The sequence below is a fragment of the Sminthopsis crassicaudata genome, chromosome 3 (genome assembly GCF_048593235.1).
Source record: "Sminthopsis crassicaudata isolate SCR6 chromosome 3, ASM4859323v1, whole genome shotgun sequence".
Classification (NCBI taxonomy): domain Eukaryota; kingdom Metazoa; phylum Chordata; class Mammalia; order Dasyuromorphia; family Dasyuridae; genus Sminthopsis; species Sminthopsis crassicaudata.
The window spans coordinates 457,753,600-457,769,859 of NC_133619.1; the positions used below are offsets into that span (position 1 = coordinate 457,753,600).

The following is a 16,260-nucleotide window of genomic DNA, read 5'->3' on the forward strand; positions in this document are numbered from 1 at the left end:
GTACACGTTTCTCAAATTGGGAAGTGAACTAATACCAAAGATACTGGCCATTTGTGGTACAGTGAGAAGCACTGCATTTAGAATCAAAGGATCCTGCTTTGTGAAATAACTCCATGTGTGATCATGTACAATTTATTTAACTTCTCTTCTGGGGTATCATTTTTTTTTTTTTTTCAGATATAAAATGAAAGAATTGAACCAGTGACATGAGGTCATTTTTAGCTCTAAATCTTTAAGCTCTCTTAAGATCCTTTCTGAGGTCATATCTCTTATAATACAAGATGCATTTCTTTAAAAGCGTATGAACTGAACTTTTGTAAATTAAGTGGAATTTCAAATATACTCCTAGATACCATAGTTCAAAGAAAATCTGCTATGAGTATAATGGTAATAATCACCTCCAATTTATTTCCTTTGTAAAAATCTGAAATTTCTGTATTTTTTTAAAAAGTGGAATAAAATGGACTTTTTTGGTTCTAATTCATGTTTTTCTTAGTAATTATTTTTCACATGTTGAGTATTTTAGTGATTTTTTTTTTTAAAGGGGGTAATGGCTGGCAGAATTTTTTTTTTTTTTTAACAGAGCCTGGGTAATTGATCACAACCTTGATCAAAAGAGGTAAAATTAATAAAGTATGTTCCTCTATTTTACAAATTGTTCTGTAGAATCCTGATCTTTCATAATTGTGCATAGGCTTTCTTCAGGAAAATTTCATCGCTAGTGCTATTTTTTCACTCTAAAATAATAAAGCTATGTATCAAAATGATATTATACAAAATTTTCAGTCTGCCATCTAGCACTGATATAGTCCTTTAAGGTTTGCAAAGCATTTTACAAATATTATCTCATTTTATCCTCATAACTCCCCTAGAAGTTATATGCTATTATCCCCATTTAACAGATGAAGAAACTTTGGCTGAAAAGTCACAAGTTACTGAATGTCTTGGTTCAAGATTCTAACATAGGTTTTTCTAACTCCAAGTCCAGCACTCCATTTATTGTGGCATCTATCTACCTTGTATGAAAATAGCTCAGGTTTCATCATGGTCAAATTAAGAACAGTTATTCCCCAAGATTTTGGCTGTTGTTAAGCCACGAAGGAGTTGCTTATTTTTGTAATGAATAATTTTAATGAATTGAAATAACAAATGTATGCCCTTATTTTCTCCCAGCAAGGGCTCTAATATGTCAGAATCAGTAAAATCCAGCTTTTAAAGTAATACTGTTAAGAATCTATTCCTGGCTGGGTTTAGTAGCCTGTGGGCTTTAAAATCTCATTACTGATTGCTTTAAGAAGTAACACTTTAAGGAAATGTCAGACATGAATAACAACTGAGCAAAATGGAACATATCTGATATCTTTAAAATTGCCAACAAAGGTACTTTATCATTCTGATAACTCTGAAAAATCTTCTTATAAACCAAAACTAGTGAAGTAATACTTGCTCACAAACTGAGTGTTAATCTAATAAGGAAAAGTTATGATTTTGGCTCCATTCTTGAACAGCTTTCAAATGATTCTCTGTTCAGAGTGATACGTAGTGCAGCTTATAGAGAAGGGAAACTCTGGCTAAGTAACTGAATAGTTTGGCTACATGAGTTCTAGCTCACATTTTTCTTCAAAAGCTGAACTCTCCATGTCACTATTTGCTGTAGGGAAAGAATAATAACCACCTTTAATTAACAAAATTAATTTATTTTTATATGTAAGAAAACGCAGTTGACTCTTTTATTCAAGAGTTGATTTTCCAGTTTTTTGAATTATCCAGTTAGTTTTGCAGTCTCTCTCCCTCTCCCAACCTCCATTTTTTCTCCTAAAGCCATATCAATTCAACTTAGTATTCATCTATTAAGGGCCTATTATGTGCTAAGTTCCGGTTAAAAAGGCAAAAATGCCCTCAAGTAGATTTCCCTTTCCCTTCTGAGTAGCTAGCTAGATTTTAAGCCTATTAATGCTGCCTGGAATAGGTGAGAAGGAATTTTACCAACGAAATTCAGTTCTTTGATTCTGGTCATTTCCTAGCTATAGATATGATCTCTAAGGAGAAATACTTGATTAAAATGAAATTTCTAGGTTATTATTTTGGATTATTGGGCTAATTAACATGCATAACTACTTTCTTGCTTATCATAATTAACTTTCAAGCACAAAAATCAGCTGAGATATAAAGTATTCTACTTCTAGTTCTGGCAGTTGTTGAAAGAGCCTAAATCTTTTCCTGCTGATAAAGATGCCTCAGTCTCTCATTTAAAGCTCCAACTTACCTAACCAATGTACTCTTTATTTTAGCAAAACAGAACACTATTCCCTGACCTTGTTCAATACCTTTTGCTCTCTCCTAACTTGCATAACCTATCTACTGAGGGACACTGGTTTGCTCCACAATTCTGCCTGTTGTGACCTTTCTGCCTCTTAAAAGTCCAGGTCAGATGTCACCTCCCCTTCTTACCAGATTCCTCTGGCTGAAAGTGATAGCTCTCTTGTATAATACTTATTACAAGTCCTATTAACTTTTATTAAATTTGTTAGGGGTAGAGGAATAGAGGATTACTTTTCATGTTTATATTCTCAAGCATCTAGATTAATACCTTACACATAAAAATGCTTAATAATGAGTTGGATTTGTTAAAATTGTGGGGAAAAGTTCAATTTAAGATATCTTTCCCCCGTCCCCCTGTATGATCACTGTTCATCACGCTAATGAAATTGGGGCATCAGGAAACTTTGGTAGCAAGGACTCTATACCACCTGATACAGGTATAGTTTTTCAAGTATTAGCCTTTCTTAGTGAAGAAATTGGGCCCACATGACTACCTGGAATAAAGCCCATGAGGGGGGTAGCTAAAACCATGTGATTTAAACAACTATAACTAGATACAGATAGGTGTTTTGTTTTTTGATTCTCCCAAATAAGGAAATTCAGCTTCCATCCAGGGATAAGAATTTTCCACTTGATTAAAATCAAAGGCTGTTCAGTGATTAATCACAGAAATTTTACAAAGCAGAAATAGTCATGATTAACTTCTGGAAGGGTCTTTTTGAATTCCACGGAGATAATACTTATAAAAAAGATGCTCAGAAAAGTCTGGAAAGTAGGATTATATTTACATTTTTCAAAAGCATTTGGGTACTGGCAACTCCTTTCCCATGAATTAATATTTTCATTTCATTTCATTTCTTTGATGCAAAATTCCCAAAGTTTATAACCTCAGGAATGACTGCTCTCTTCTCTCTGGTCCCCTCCCACGTTGATCATGACTAAATCTCAATAATTTTTTTTTTTTTTAAAGAGACAAGCATCAGGGACAGTTAGATGCGCAGTGGTTAGAGCACCAGCTCTGAAGTTAGGAGGACCTGAGTTCAAATATGGCCTCAGACACTTAACACTTCCTAGCTGTGTGACCCTGGGCAAGTCATTAATCCCAGTTGCCTCAGCAGAAAAAAAAAAACATTCTCAGATAAGCATTTTCTCTTTGGGTTTCTTTATAGGTATAGTCACAAAATATGTACACACCTTATTAATCTGTGCTTAAACAATATACCCCTGTGATTTTCTTGCTGAGTTTCTGGGGTATAAATTAATATTGGGCTTGACTGAATTTGGTGGAAGAACTCTCAAGGTAACAAAGAGTTCTGCTACTGAGTTTGGGATTGGAACTATTTTTTCTTCATCACTGATAGAAAGGAAGGAAGCTGTGAATTGTATATAGCTTCATGTAATGTTCTGAGTCTTTGGGGAATAAGACTCCCTACTTCATGTCATTCTTCTATTCAACCTTTTCTTGAGGAATTCTAACAAAGGTTCATTAGATGAAATCCCTACTTATTAAGATGATCTGGAGTTCTAGGGCTTTAAGATTCATTAGTATATCAAGGGAAATTCACAAATACTGTACTCCTGTGATTATTACGCTTTGATACAAATGCTAGCTAAGCAGATTCTATACTAGCTGATTGAAGCCATATTGCTAGAAGAAGATAGTTTGCCTATGACACAAGTAGTCAAATTAAAACATGATAAGCCTTCAAAGTACATGAAATTCATAATATTTTTTCAGGAAAAAAAAGCCTTAAACTAGAAACTGTAGTGAGGCATCATTCTTTGATGTAGTCCATCAGGCATGAAAATGTTTAAATGGATATTAGGAAAAAATAAAAATGGTTTAATATACTTAAGCTGCTTACAACATGCAATTAGATTTCACATTTATTAAATTTGTTTCTCCGTATTACATACAGAAAATAAAAATGAGCAAGGAACACTTTTCCATGGATGAAACTTTCACATTTATTTTTCTTCCATGTGCATAGAAAATGGCAGTGAAGTGTCCTATGAAAAAGGCAGGGAATGGGAATGGCATTGCTATACTGGACTGGACTTTGTGCTTCCAAATTACACTATCATTTTTAAAACAAACAAAAAAAAAGGTATTTTAAAAATTGATAAGTTTCTTGGGTCTCCCATTTTTTTTTTAATTGTTAGCTTTTCAAATTTCTTTTAAAATGACACACTGCATTACAAATGATGGCACTTTTAACCAATGTGGCATTTTCATATTTACACCAACAAAAGAAATTTACAAGACATAATAGCATACAATCTTGACATTTAGTAATAGCAATAAAACAAGGGCATCCATTTTATTTTTTTCTGTACAAACTATCAGAACATGACTTTATTCACATAAAAATCATCTGTAATTTGATTTGATCTACACATTCTCCCAACTCACTTTACCCATTTCTCAAACCTTTCATCACATTGCCCACACCTTCACCACACTACAGGAACTACAAGTAATTAGATCTAATTCCTAAGCAGAGGTATAAAGTTCTCTTCCAATGCTTTCCTCACTTTCCTGATAATTCCTCAAAGGAAAAAAAAAATGCCTCTTCCCTTGTTCCTTCCATTTCACTTGCATGTTTCACCATCAAATTAGAAAACGTATCTCTCCTCCTCAACTGAAACAAGGTTAGGAAGAAAAAAAGTTTCTCTACTGAGCTTCTTGATGCTACACCCAAGAGTCTGGTGACCCTGGGTACTGTTCTGCTCTATAAGAAGGTCTTCTAGTGGAATAAAAGTCTACATAATTCGTCGTTGATTTCAGTCCATACTGTGTTGTATAATCAGTAGAAGCTGGAAAGTGAACTCGATCGTCAAAATAAGGGTCTTCATAGCTATGAGGAGACTGCAAATACAATCTGTATGCATCAAAGTTCTTTCTGTTGGTGTCATCTTGACTATAATACAGCTGTGGATGCTGTTGACAAAATGAAAAAAATAAATAAAAGTAATCTTTTGAAATGTGAATTTAAGGAAAAACATGTGTGTTTCCTTTTTAAATATCTAGGACAGTAATTCATGGACTTATGTTGATAAAACAAGACAAGAATTCAGTACATTGATTAGAGGACTTTAAAGTTTCTGTAAACCCTAAATCCCAACCAGCTTTAAATCTACAGGTGAATATATTGAGCTGTCAATTGATGACATCATGTAGGAATAGAATCAGGGTTATGAGAAGTCAAGATACCAGGTTGTTTACCTGGAAACGTACAGAATAATAAAGAAGGTCAAATTTTTGCACATTTATTTTGATCAGCCAGGATTTTGCCAGTCATGTGCTTTGAAAATACAAGATCATTTGGAAATTATTTTTTTGACTTTTTTTTTTTTTTTGGTCGGGGTGGTGATGGAAGGGATGTACCTTAGACAATAAAATTTAATTGTACAATCTCTTTCAAAGTCAATTTTCAAAATTTTACTCAAAGACAGTTTTTATTTTGTGGTGTCATTTTGATTCCCACAATTCTAAAGGAGACAATTCTCAACCTTGCTCATTTTGGTGAACAGTGGATATAAATGCTTTCAAAATTCTGCTTCTACAATAAGTATTGTAGAAGGAGAGGCAATTGTTAGTTAAGGGAAGAATAATTTGGAAGTAAATATGGATAGAGAGGCAAACACATGATACTAACACACATATTTAAAATATAAAGATTATACCTAGTTAGGAGAAAGGAGACAACAATGACAGTGCATATCATGCTACATTCTGGTACTTCAAACATAATCAAAAAACAAAATTAGGCTTTATGGCCCAATTATTTCATTCTCTCATCACTATGTCAATTTCTTATAAATAACTTTGCAACATTTAACAAATTACAACATATGATGTCAATACCACGATATAGGATTAAATTTCCAATATTACAGAGAAGATTATGTCTAAACTCTTCCTTTTTAACTTGTTAGGTATGATTCTTACAATCCTTAAAAAACCAAACAAACAAACAAACAAAAAAACAACCTAAACATGTCCCCCTCCCCCCCTCAAGAAACTATAGTATGATTGGTTCAGGGTAGATATAAAAAACCTTCTTTGGTGGTAAAAGTTGTGAAATGAGAGAAAGTGTGGAATTTTCACTTTTTTTTTTTTTTTTTTTGAGGAATGATGGTGGTACTAGATTTTGCTTAGATTGTACTGGAGCATAACAAGATGAATTGGATGACTTCTTCAGGTAATGTCAACATTTTAATTTCTTAAAATTTTGATGAATTATAGAATTAATTCTTCATTAACTCAAGAAAAATCTCAAGTTGTTTATAAGATTATAACTTCAGAGACAGAAGGAAAAAACAACACATCATTAAAGGAGAGAGCGGAGTTCATGAATATCCTTTAATTCCAACTTCAGACAGACAGCAGGGACTAACTCAAATCTTGGCTTCAATAACTAACCCAGAGCAGCCAGGACTTAATATGCCCTATAAAACCATTAGCCAGGAAAGCTGTAGACAGCCTACTTGAAAAGGAGGAGAGTTCTTTCCCAAAAGTGAACAGTGAAGGATGTGGCCCCTAACTCTTCCCCACACAGAGGAGGAGAAAAGAAAAGATTTTCAAGCTTAGACCAAAAATGGGCAGGGGAAGGCTATCACAGGATAAATGATCTCCAGTATGCTTAAAGACTTTTCAGAATGGATTATGAAAGCAATGGATGGTGGGTTTCCATCATCTGTGTGGTATTGTTAACAGCATCAATTCTCAGACTCAAGTATCTGAGAATGCTTCAGAAAAGAAATTTGCTCAAGCAGCTGATATCAAGTGAAAGGCTCAATGGTGTTAGTTTAGTATAAAGATTTTATTATGTGTTGTTGATCCCTGCTATCAGCATTCTTTTAAAATGAGATTGCAAATTCACCTGTAGCCGTCTATTTTGTTCTCTTGCTGGTGAGGAATAGGAACTGATGTAAATTGGTGAAGGTTTGCTGGAGCCTGTAAGAAAATATTTTATGAAGTTAAAACTAGTGCTTCATCACTTAGATCCATTAGCCTCTGCAGTTTGACTACACTATGGCCAATGATGTCCTGAGTTTAAGCCTAGATAAGACCTGCTCTTCTCTGTAGCCCTCTCAGGCTTATAAGTCAGCAACTTGGAATCAGAGACTTAACTTCACTTCTTATGAACCATCAAGCACTAATGATTACAGCAAACATATGCCTCATATATACTCTTGTGACAAAACTGCTAATGCAAGCTGTGGCAATGCAGAATATATCAGAACATTTTCTCCTTAACTGCTGAGCAGGGTGAACAAGGTTTGTTGAGGTGATTCAATTTTTGCAAACATAAGCAGCTTCATAAGAAAGATCTCTTTTGTTGAGTTCTTGGGTTCTGCCTCTTGGACCAGAGAAGGACATTTCAAGCTAGAAAAGGAGCAACATTTGTCTTTCTAGGGTTTCTAAGTTAAATTATTAAGGAAAGGAAGAGAAATATAATATGCAAAGCTGAATGCCTTCAAAATATCAGTTTGTGTTAACACTCTAGTTAAAAGAGAGGATTAATATGAGTTTGAAGGGGTTAATTTGTAAGACAAACATACACATGATACTCTTGCTGCAAGTCCAAATGCCTCTTACAGTCATAAGAAACAGACAAATTTGTTCCCATGAGGGTCCATGAAAAGAGTTCTGATACTGTAATTAGCTCTCTTTACTCTATTTTTAATGTTAAGATATAGATTTAAAACAAAATGAGGAAAAATAAAACATACCTGGAACAAATTAGTTTATTGATGCAAGTAAAAGAAGATACAAATAGAAAAATTAGAAGGGTTTGCAAACTGGAAAGGATCTTTAGAACAAAGCAAGCTGCAGCAAATCTCAAATTAACAAATACAGGTTTTTAACGTGCATTTTCTTGGAAAAAGCTTTATGTTTGAAATATAGCAACTGCAATGCTATGTAGCTATTAATTGCCATAGTAACAATACACGATTAGTAAACAGTTGTATGAAATCACAATTTAAAAGACAACAGACCGAGTGAGATTACTCCCCCAGCAGTAGTTAAACTGACACTAGCTTTTATTTATTTCTTTTTTTAAATAAATAGGCTTTTTGAACATGAAGTGTCCCTTTCCCCACCTCCTTCTGTGGCTCATTCTGCTTTATTTGAAATCTGTAAGTTATTATAATTTACAAGACATTCAAAAGTGTAGAAAATATGAAATCCTTACAACTATTCAAGACCATGCTCTCAAATAAATCCTGGGCAAAACTTTCTACATAAGGTATGAAAGCATTAATTTAACACAACAATATTTTATTCATTTAAACATATTAGTCTCATGGGAGATACATTTTACTACTTTCTGAATTTTTCTCTACAAATACACATCTTTCTCTTTCTTATTTGTGAATTTTGGAACTTTGCCACTCTTAAAATATACCTAAAAGTCATAAAGAAAGTAGAGTTTTGATACACAAAGTAAAAAAGAAATAAAGTGTCCGAAGAAATGGGGAAAAGAGTAGAAACATAAGTAACTGTACCAGAGAGCAGCTAACTCATTTCCCATCTAGATATACACCTGTTTTTACTTACACAAAAACCTTTTGCAGTCAGTGATGGTCCTGAAGTTTACTAAAGTAGTACATTTTACTGAAAATCATAAAAGCCAGGAAAGTGGGGAGTAGCAGATGCAAATGGAATATGGAATTGATTATTTCTAGGTTGCTATTGGAGGAATATCTCAATACAGGAGTGCAAGACTTTTCAAATAATTCATATTATAGCTTCCCACACAGAGGATGTGTTTGGAAACAAATAGCATTGCAAAGTACCGTATCATACACCTAACTGGTATCTTACCAGCATATATGCCTTTATGTATGACATCACCTTGGCTATTGTAATACTGCATAGATGGCTGTGTCCTATCATACTCAGAGCGAGGTTCTCTAATTCCTAACAGTGCTGGTGATGAAGATGTGCTGCCAACTGAAGAAAGGAAAAAAAGGAAGGAGAAAGAGAAAAGGAAAGGAAGAAGATTGTTAGTGTCTCAGTAAAATCTTCCCATGAAAAATAAAGGTCAGGGATTAGAAATACTTCAGTAGTTTGCTAATAAAATCAGATATGAAAGGTGCTGTGAAATGTAAGAGTAGTCAAGCATTTAACAAGACAAGAAGCAAAATACGGCTAGTTCTAAATGGAATTATCTTGGAACTTGGGCAGAGAGTCTACTAGTAATACTACTTTATATTATCTTAAAATATGAGCTTCCCTGTTTTAAATTTGTTCTGAAGAAATGGATAATTTTCAAACGTATACCAATGAATTGGATTAGGTAAATAAGAATATAGCAGTTACTTAAGAGTTATATTTGCTATTTTTTTCTCATTTCAATTATTTACCAAAAAAAAAAAAAAAAATCAACAAGCCACTGAAACATATATCTATTGAATTTCTGCATAAAAGAAAGAGATAGTATGCTTACTTTCTAATTATTCCAAACTACCCCATGTGAGAAGCATTGGGATTTCAGAATAACTTAAGTTGCCGTCAATTCTAAGTTCTAGGAAATGTAATAGTCCAGGCTTATTGTGAAACTCTGATGAAAATGGGAAGATCAGCTCTTTAAAAGAACTGTGAAGTCTACTATAATAATGGTTAAAATAGTGAATGATAGGAAAAAATATCTCCTATACACTTTTAATTTTTTCTGAAGAGTTAGAGGGAATAATTAATTTAATTCTGAATGGGAAACTTTTAGAAAACTTTCCCCCCCTTCATTGTAAAACTCATCTTGCTTTCATCATAATTAAACTCCAATTAATTATTTGCTAACATTGCCAAGGATAATCTTTGATAGTGATGCACCTTAATCCTTGGTAGTGCTAATTTTGTACTGTATAGCATTTGTATGGATAAAACTTAACATAAACATTTGTTCTACTAGAGGAAAATGAACGTAATTAGGAGCAAAGTTTCAAATCACATGGGATGGATCTGCATTCAGATTCTTATTGAAAATAAGAATACCATAAGAAGGTACCAAGCACAGGGAAAGTACCTGCTAACCTATCATCAATCCTAAAAGCAAGATTAAGAAATGAAAGTTAAAAAATTGCTTTAATATTAAATTATCAAAGAATGATAAATACAGAAACCAAAACATATTTTGCTTTGGTATTTTGTGAAGTATTAGAATAATCTGCATACATGTCTTAAGAGGTGCCTGTAAAAACAGAAGTACCTCTAGGCATCTCACCTAACAGCTCCCTTGAAGCTACTTCTACTTCTAGCATCCTCACTGCCTAAAGAAAGTTGAGCCTTTTGAGAAAGCCAAGTTGCCTCAGGCTAAACTTGAAAGCTCAGGAACTATAAAATAGGCGAGGGTTTCCTTTAAGAGTTAAGTATAATTAAAAAAAAAACTAAGGCTCATGTAAGTCTGGACATAATTTCAAAAGATTTCTTGAAATAAAGTGAGATGTTAGCTTATGTGACAAGAAGTACTAATCTCATATTCATTTTTAGTCACATTTATACACATAAGAAATAAGCTATGGCTGCTATGGATAGAGTACAATGGAAGGTTCTAATTTAGCCTAAACTGTTTTAAAGCCAATAAGGCACAAGAAATTCATCACTGTCACCTTTTTTTAAGTTAAAAATTATATTTATCAAACTCATTTGTTGGTTTCATAGTCATTTTCCATGCTTTTTCTGTTAGTGCCAGAAAAAGCTTTTCTCTCTGAAGTTAAAAGTTCTACTAGTAAGGAATAAAAGAAAGAGTTCCCAATTCACATTGCTAGAATTATTGGCATCTATTTGTCCCTGTGACATGTGACCCTGACAAGATGTAGCATTCTTGGCTTGAAGTACAACAACCATGTTTATTGATCCTTCAGGTAGAAGATTGGAGTCTCTTTTTATTATAAAGGTTTAAACATTAAGAAAAGCAAAGGATAAGTTATCAGGTGATCATAACCTGAAATATAGCAGACAGAGAACTCAACAGCATATAGGATCCTCAGTAAAAAGCAAGGCTTCTTTTGTGTGTCACAGACCTTGTTGGTAGGCTGATAAAGCATATGAAACATTTTTCAGAAGAATGTTTTAACAGGCATAAAATCAACTACAGAGGATTACTAATTATATTAAAATATAATCTTTAAAATCTCTTATGGTAGTAATTTAAGACTTTGGAAAAGTTATAATCATTCTGCCTTGCAACAAAAAGGTATAAACAACTAGAAAAAAAAACAAAACAACACATTGTTTTTCTCTACAGGTTAATTATTGTACTTTCCTTCAGCTGCAGAGAATAGCTGGAGGCCTAGTTTCTTCCTCATATTTGCTGTCATATTTTAGTTTTTAAAAGACTAACTCCTTTAACCCATACATACACAATAAAAAATTTTACTCCCCATTCCCCCCCACAAAACGCCCCCCAACTATTACCAAATTTGTGGATCCTAGATTAAGAAATGCTGCTTTAAAGGATAGGAGAAGATCTATACAATTTCTAGAGACAAATAAAGGTTAGTGGAGGATTGGGAATGGTAGGTTCTGAAGTAGGCAGATAAAAATGGCAAGAGGGATAGAAACCAATATATTCCTAAGAGCCCATTTCCCTACTGACCTGATTGAATGATAGGTGACATCTGTTGGTTGGTAGTTGAGAGGGAAGGATGTGATTTGAATCTCTCGCGCTCTAATGTTGATACTGGTGTAATAAAATGATTTTGATTCCACCCATCCTGTGGTGTTAAAAGAAAAAATAAAAAAGGCTTTCAAATTCAATCATGACATTTTCTTATAAAATATTAGGAATGTGTTCTTGAATAATAAATGCCAGAGTTATCTTTGTACTGCACCTTTTTATAAATGCTCCGCAGGTCTCGATATTGCCATAACGTGTTCAATACCTGGGCTGCCTGCTTTCACTACTTTCATAGATGATCTACATAAGAGAGAGTTAGGGTAATGAATTCAGGTCCTTCTCTGAAACAGTCTGAACAGCAAAATATCAGACTCCACCTGACAGGATTCAGTTCATAAACAAATGGACAGGAAGTCGTCCTTCTAAGAACTCCAGCACACAAAAGCTGTTTAGAAAAATGATCATTGTAATCTAATGTTTGGGAATTGGTCACACTCAAGCTTTGGGAGGAGGGGGAAACTTAGAAGTGAACATATAAGGTCACTAGCTTTTCACAGCAAGAAGTGTACATCACATGGAATAATTAATGTAGAGGAAGTGTTCCCTTAGGTAGCAGCCACACAACTTTTCTAGGTCTTAACTTTTCCTTTGCCAGTAACTACCTATCTCCTACATCCTGGGTGTCTAAGGAACAACAATCAGTCCACCTGACCTCTGAAGACAAAAGGAACTAGGTCATCATTTCTTAGCACTTAATGAGTATGTCATGGGTGCTAATGTTTCACTAAGTGTTATAGTCAGCCTTCTATTGATGGAAAAAAGGCACATGAAGGAGTGATATTTAAGAACACTGACAGTATAGGGAATAGCCATTTGGGAATCTAGAAGAAATCATAAACTGAGCACTCAAAAAGTCAATTTCAAGGATGCATTCTTTTTTTTTTTTTGAGAATGGATTTTAATATACAAAATTTGGCTTTAATATAACCCTTTAGCTTTGTGGGAGAATAAGCAAATTTTAAGAGTTGGAAAGGGACTCAGAGGGCATCTACATGTCCTTTACTACATTCAAATTTCTGTTTGGAAAATCTCTATTGAAACTTCTACAAACACTTCATTAAACAAGAATTTTATTGGTTTAAGATCAGAGGCCAAGGGACCACTTAGTTCTATATCAATCATGTTTATACACACACACACACACACACACACACATATATATGTAGAGGAGAATTTCTGATCAAAATTTGGACTTTTATTAAGAATTTTTAAAAAATAGTCTGATATAATGGTAATAATCTACTCAATTCTTGTCACAATTTATTTTATCCCTTGCCTTAGCATTTCCGAGGTTTCTCACTTAACCAATGATGAATATGATCTGCTTCTGTATATTCATCTGTGTTCATGGTGGGTCCTGTGATGGAGACTCCTTTGGAGTCTTCATATCGCTAAATTTGCCCTTTCTTTTGGCCTAATTCTTCATACTTAGTTGAACCACAGGAACACTTTGACTACTCTTGCTTTAGAATTTCAAGGGTACCCTTGAGAAGAAGATAGTGAGAAGATAGAAAGCTATTCCTTGTAGTTATTCGTGTCACTTTAAACTTCCATTTTCTGATTTGTCTAAACACTAAAGTCTATTTGCAGTTTCCACCAAAGGGGATCTTCATTTTGTTACATGTGTTCCAGAGTGGAGTTTGTAGTAATGCTGCTAGGCAGTTTTGATGTAGGTAATGTTAAGCAGAGTATGCTTATTTAAGGATAAGTTTTAGGATGCTACCTATTTCAGATGACAGTTATCCCACTCTTTTGAGGGGCTCTTTTATCATTATGGTATAGAATATGCCAAGTCTTCTCAATCTATCATTTCTTTGGGGAATTCTACTTTGGGTTAATATCGATGAACAGGCTAAAGGAACGTTATAACCTTGATCCTTGCCACAGCATTTTCCAAAATATTCCTTGTGCTACTAATATACCTGTTTGCTACTTTCTCAACTGGCTTTCATCTTGAAGTAAATAAAGTGTACTTCTAGAGGATATATGATCAATACTGACTAAGAGCAAGTATTTTAATGCTATAATATGCAGCTGAGAGTGGAATTCCGAGGCAAAATATAATATTCCTTATTATAGTTAGCTGCAGATCTGGGAAAAAGGAGTAAGTGAACAGAAGATATGTTCTAGACTAGTCTTAATATCCAATGTTAAGCTCATGCTTATTATCCTAAGAGGTTCAAACAATGACTCTACAGTATGCTATTATACAGATACCTGGCACTTTAGAAATGGTGGCACCAATGAGAGAGTGGCAGGTATTGCAAACAAAATAAAAACAATAAAAGGAATACAAGCCAGATAACTGCTCCTCTAACAAAACGGATTGTAGCTGTGGGAAACTAAATTTATCAACTTATAAGGAAAGGAAAAATAAATCCTTTTCAGAAGAAAATTCATTTTTTATGAAGATCCTTTTTCATCAAGTGATGAGAGGAACAGAATCCTCACAGTGGTGGCTCCTTACGACAGAACACTTGCCTGTCCCCTCTCCCTTTGGTTATGTTCACTAGTTTCTCGATCCCTCCAGTGTCAGCCAGGGCTTTGGCATTCTCCATGTTTTTACTGGTGACCTCATGCAGAGCACAGCAGATTGCTGCCATGGTCTCATCAGACAAGATGCTTGGCCCATTGCCTCCTGGCAGACGATTTACTAGGTCTCGCATAGCATATTTACCTGCCAAATTAAAAAAATTAAATTCATTAAAAAAATCTACTAGCTACTGCAAAATTCTGTTGTATGATATATATCACAAGGGATAAATTCCAAAAATAAAAAAGATAAAGGCAAATTTCATAGCTAAATGGAAAATAATTATTCTAAATAGTTATTGTGATCTTCAGTATTTCATTAAATTCTACATTAAAGAATCATTTAGGATGTTTATGGCCCTGTGTTATTGAAGGGATAAACAAAGAAGTGAACACACTAGGGTATGATAGTCAAATTTTCTTTAGTTGAACTATTATAAATCAGCTAGAAAAAGCTGAAATTAATACAGGAAATCTGATTCTTATCTGAAATTTTAGATGTTGAAAAAAATAAGACTATCATGAGTCTTTCAGGAAGCTTTCAAAAATCTATTCTTCAAACATGGGTCAAGTAAAGGTGCCTTTACATTGCTTTTAACAGAATATAAGCACATTGAGGACAAGGACCATCTCACTGTTCTGGCATGTAGTTGTTATTTTGTAAATACATAATGGAAAACTGAACCGATCAATTTGTTCTAGTTGGGAAATAAGTTAATTTCATTACACCTTATATATGAACAAATGGGTTTTGTGAACCCATATTAATAGTAATTTTAACAAAGAAAGTTCCAATACAAAACTGAAAATACTTAATTGAAATTATTGCTGTCTTCCCTCAAAAAGGAGACAGTAGCAATAGAAATAAAGCTTTTTATTTTGGAAAGCTTGGGGGGAGAGAGTGGAATAGGAACAGAGGAGGGCTCTGTTATGGATATTCTATTCACTTCTCTGCCTTCCAACCGATTACATCTCAACTTTTTTAGTTTTCAATTACTAGCTGACAAACAGGAATAATTGCACTACAGAAAAAAGGAAATTAAAGAAAGCTCAAGTAAATATTTTGTTATTTTCTTCTGAACTAATAATTGAATAGCTTTTAAATGGAGTTTTTATTAAACATCTGTTTACATACCATTGGTGAGCAACAGATGGGAAAGACAGTCAAAGAGGCATTAATTGTATATGTGCATAATTTGATATATGTCAGAGGAAAAACTCAAAGAAAACATTAATAGGAAAAGCAGAGAAATTCACTTTATTAAAAAGATGATCAGTGGATGAAATTCTGTGATGAAATAGGGAAGGCAAAATGAGAAACTGCAGCTGAATTTCACACTATGCATTATACAGTGGTTTTGTGACAAAACTTGGAATTTCCTGGGTATTTACAGTGATTCATGGAACCTATTCTATATTATATCATTGCACCTGGGTGTCAAGCAATTGTAGTGAGAATGTATAACTATGAACTAAGCACTGCTGCATTCTCCCCTTCTCCATCTTTTATGCCACGCCTAATGCTAGATGATTGGAGGGCATTATTTTTACCTAAAAATAATTGAACCCAGGTGTTACGATATAACATTTAATTTTATGTTTTAGAAGATGCCTAATGTACTGTTGATTCTCAGCAATATTTAGCAAGTAATTATTACTTGTAAGGACTATTATTATGTTGTTACTTTTTGCCTGATTTGATAGCCCGTGGGCTACC

The 16,260-nt window shown here is 33.8% G+C and overlaps 1 protein-coding gene across 1 annotated transcript in view; it reads right to left on the minus strand.

Annotated features, from left to right (window-relative positions):
* Positions 1-4,265: 4,265 nt before the first annotated feature.
* The window catches only part of PKP4 (plakophilin 4), a 227,778-nt gene continuing 215,783 nt past the window's right edge, over positions 4,266-16,260 (minus strand). The window contains 7 exon segments of the mRNA XM_074303392.1: positions 4,266-5,263; positions 7,209-7,282; positions 9,158-9,286; positions 11,931-12,048; positions 12,166-12,225; positions 12,227-12,251; positions 14,493-14,688. Coding sequence (XP_074159493.1) covers positions 5,015-5,263; positions 7,209-7,282; positions 9,158-9,286; positions 11,931-12,048; positions 12,166-12,225; positions 12,227-12,251; positions 14,493-14,688 — 851 coding nt within the window. The 3' untranslated portion in view covers positions 4,266-5,014.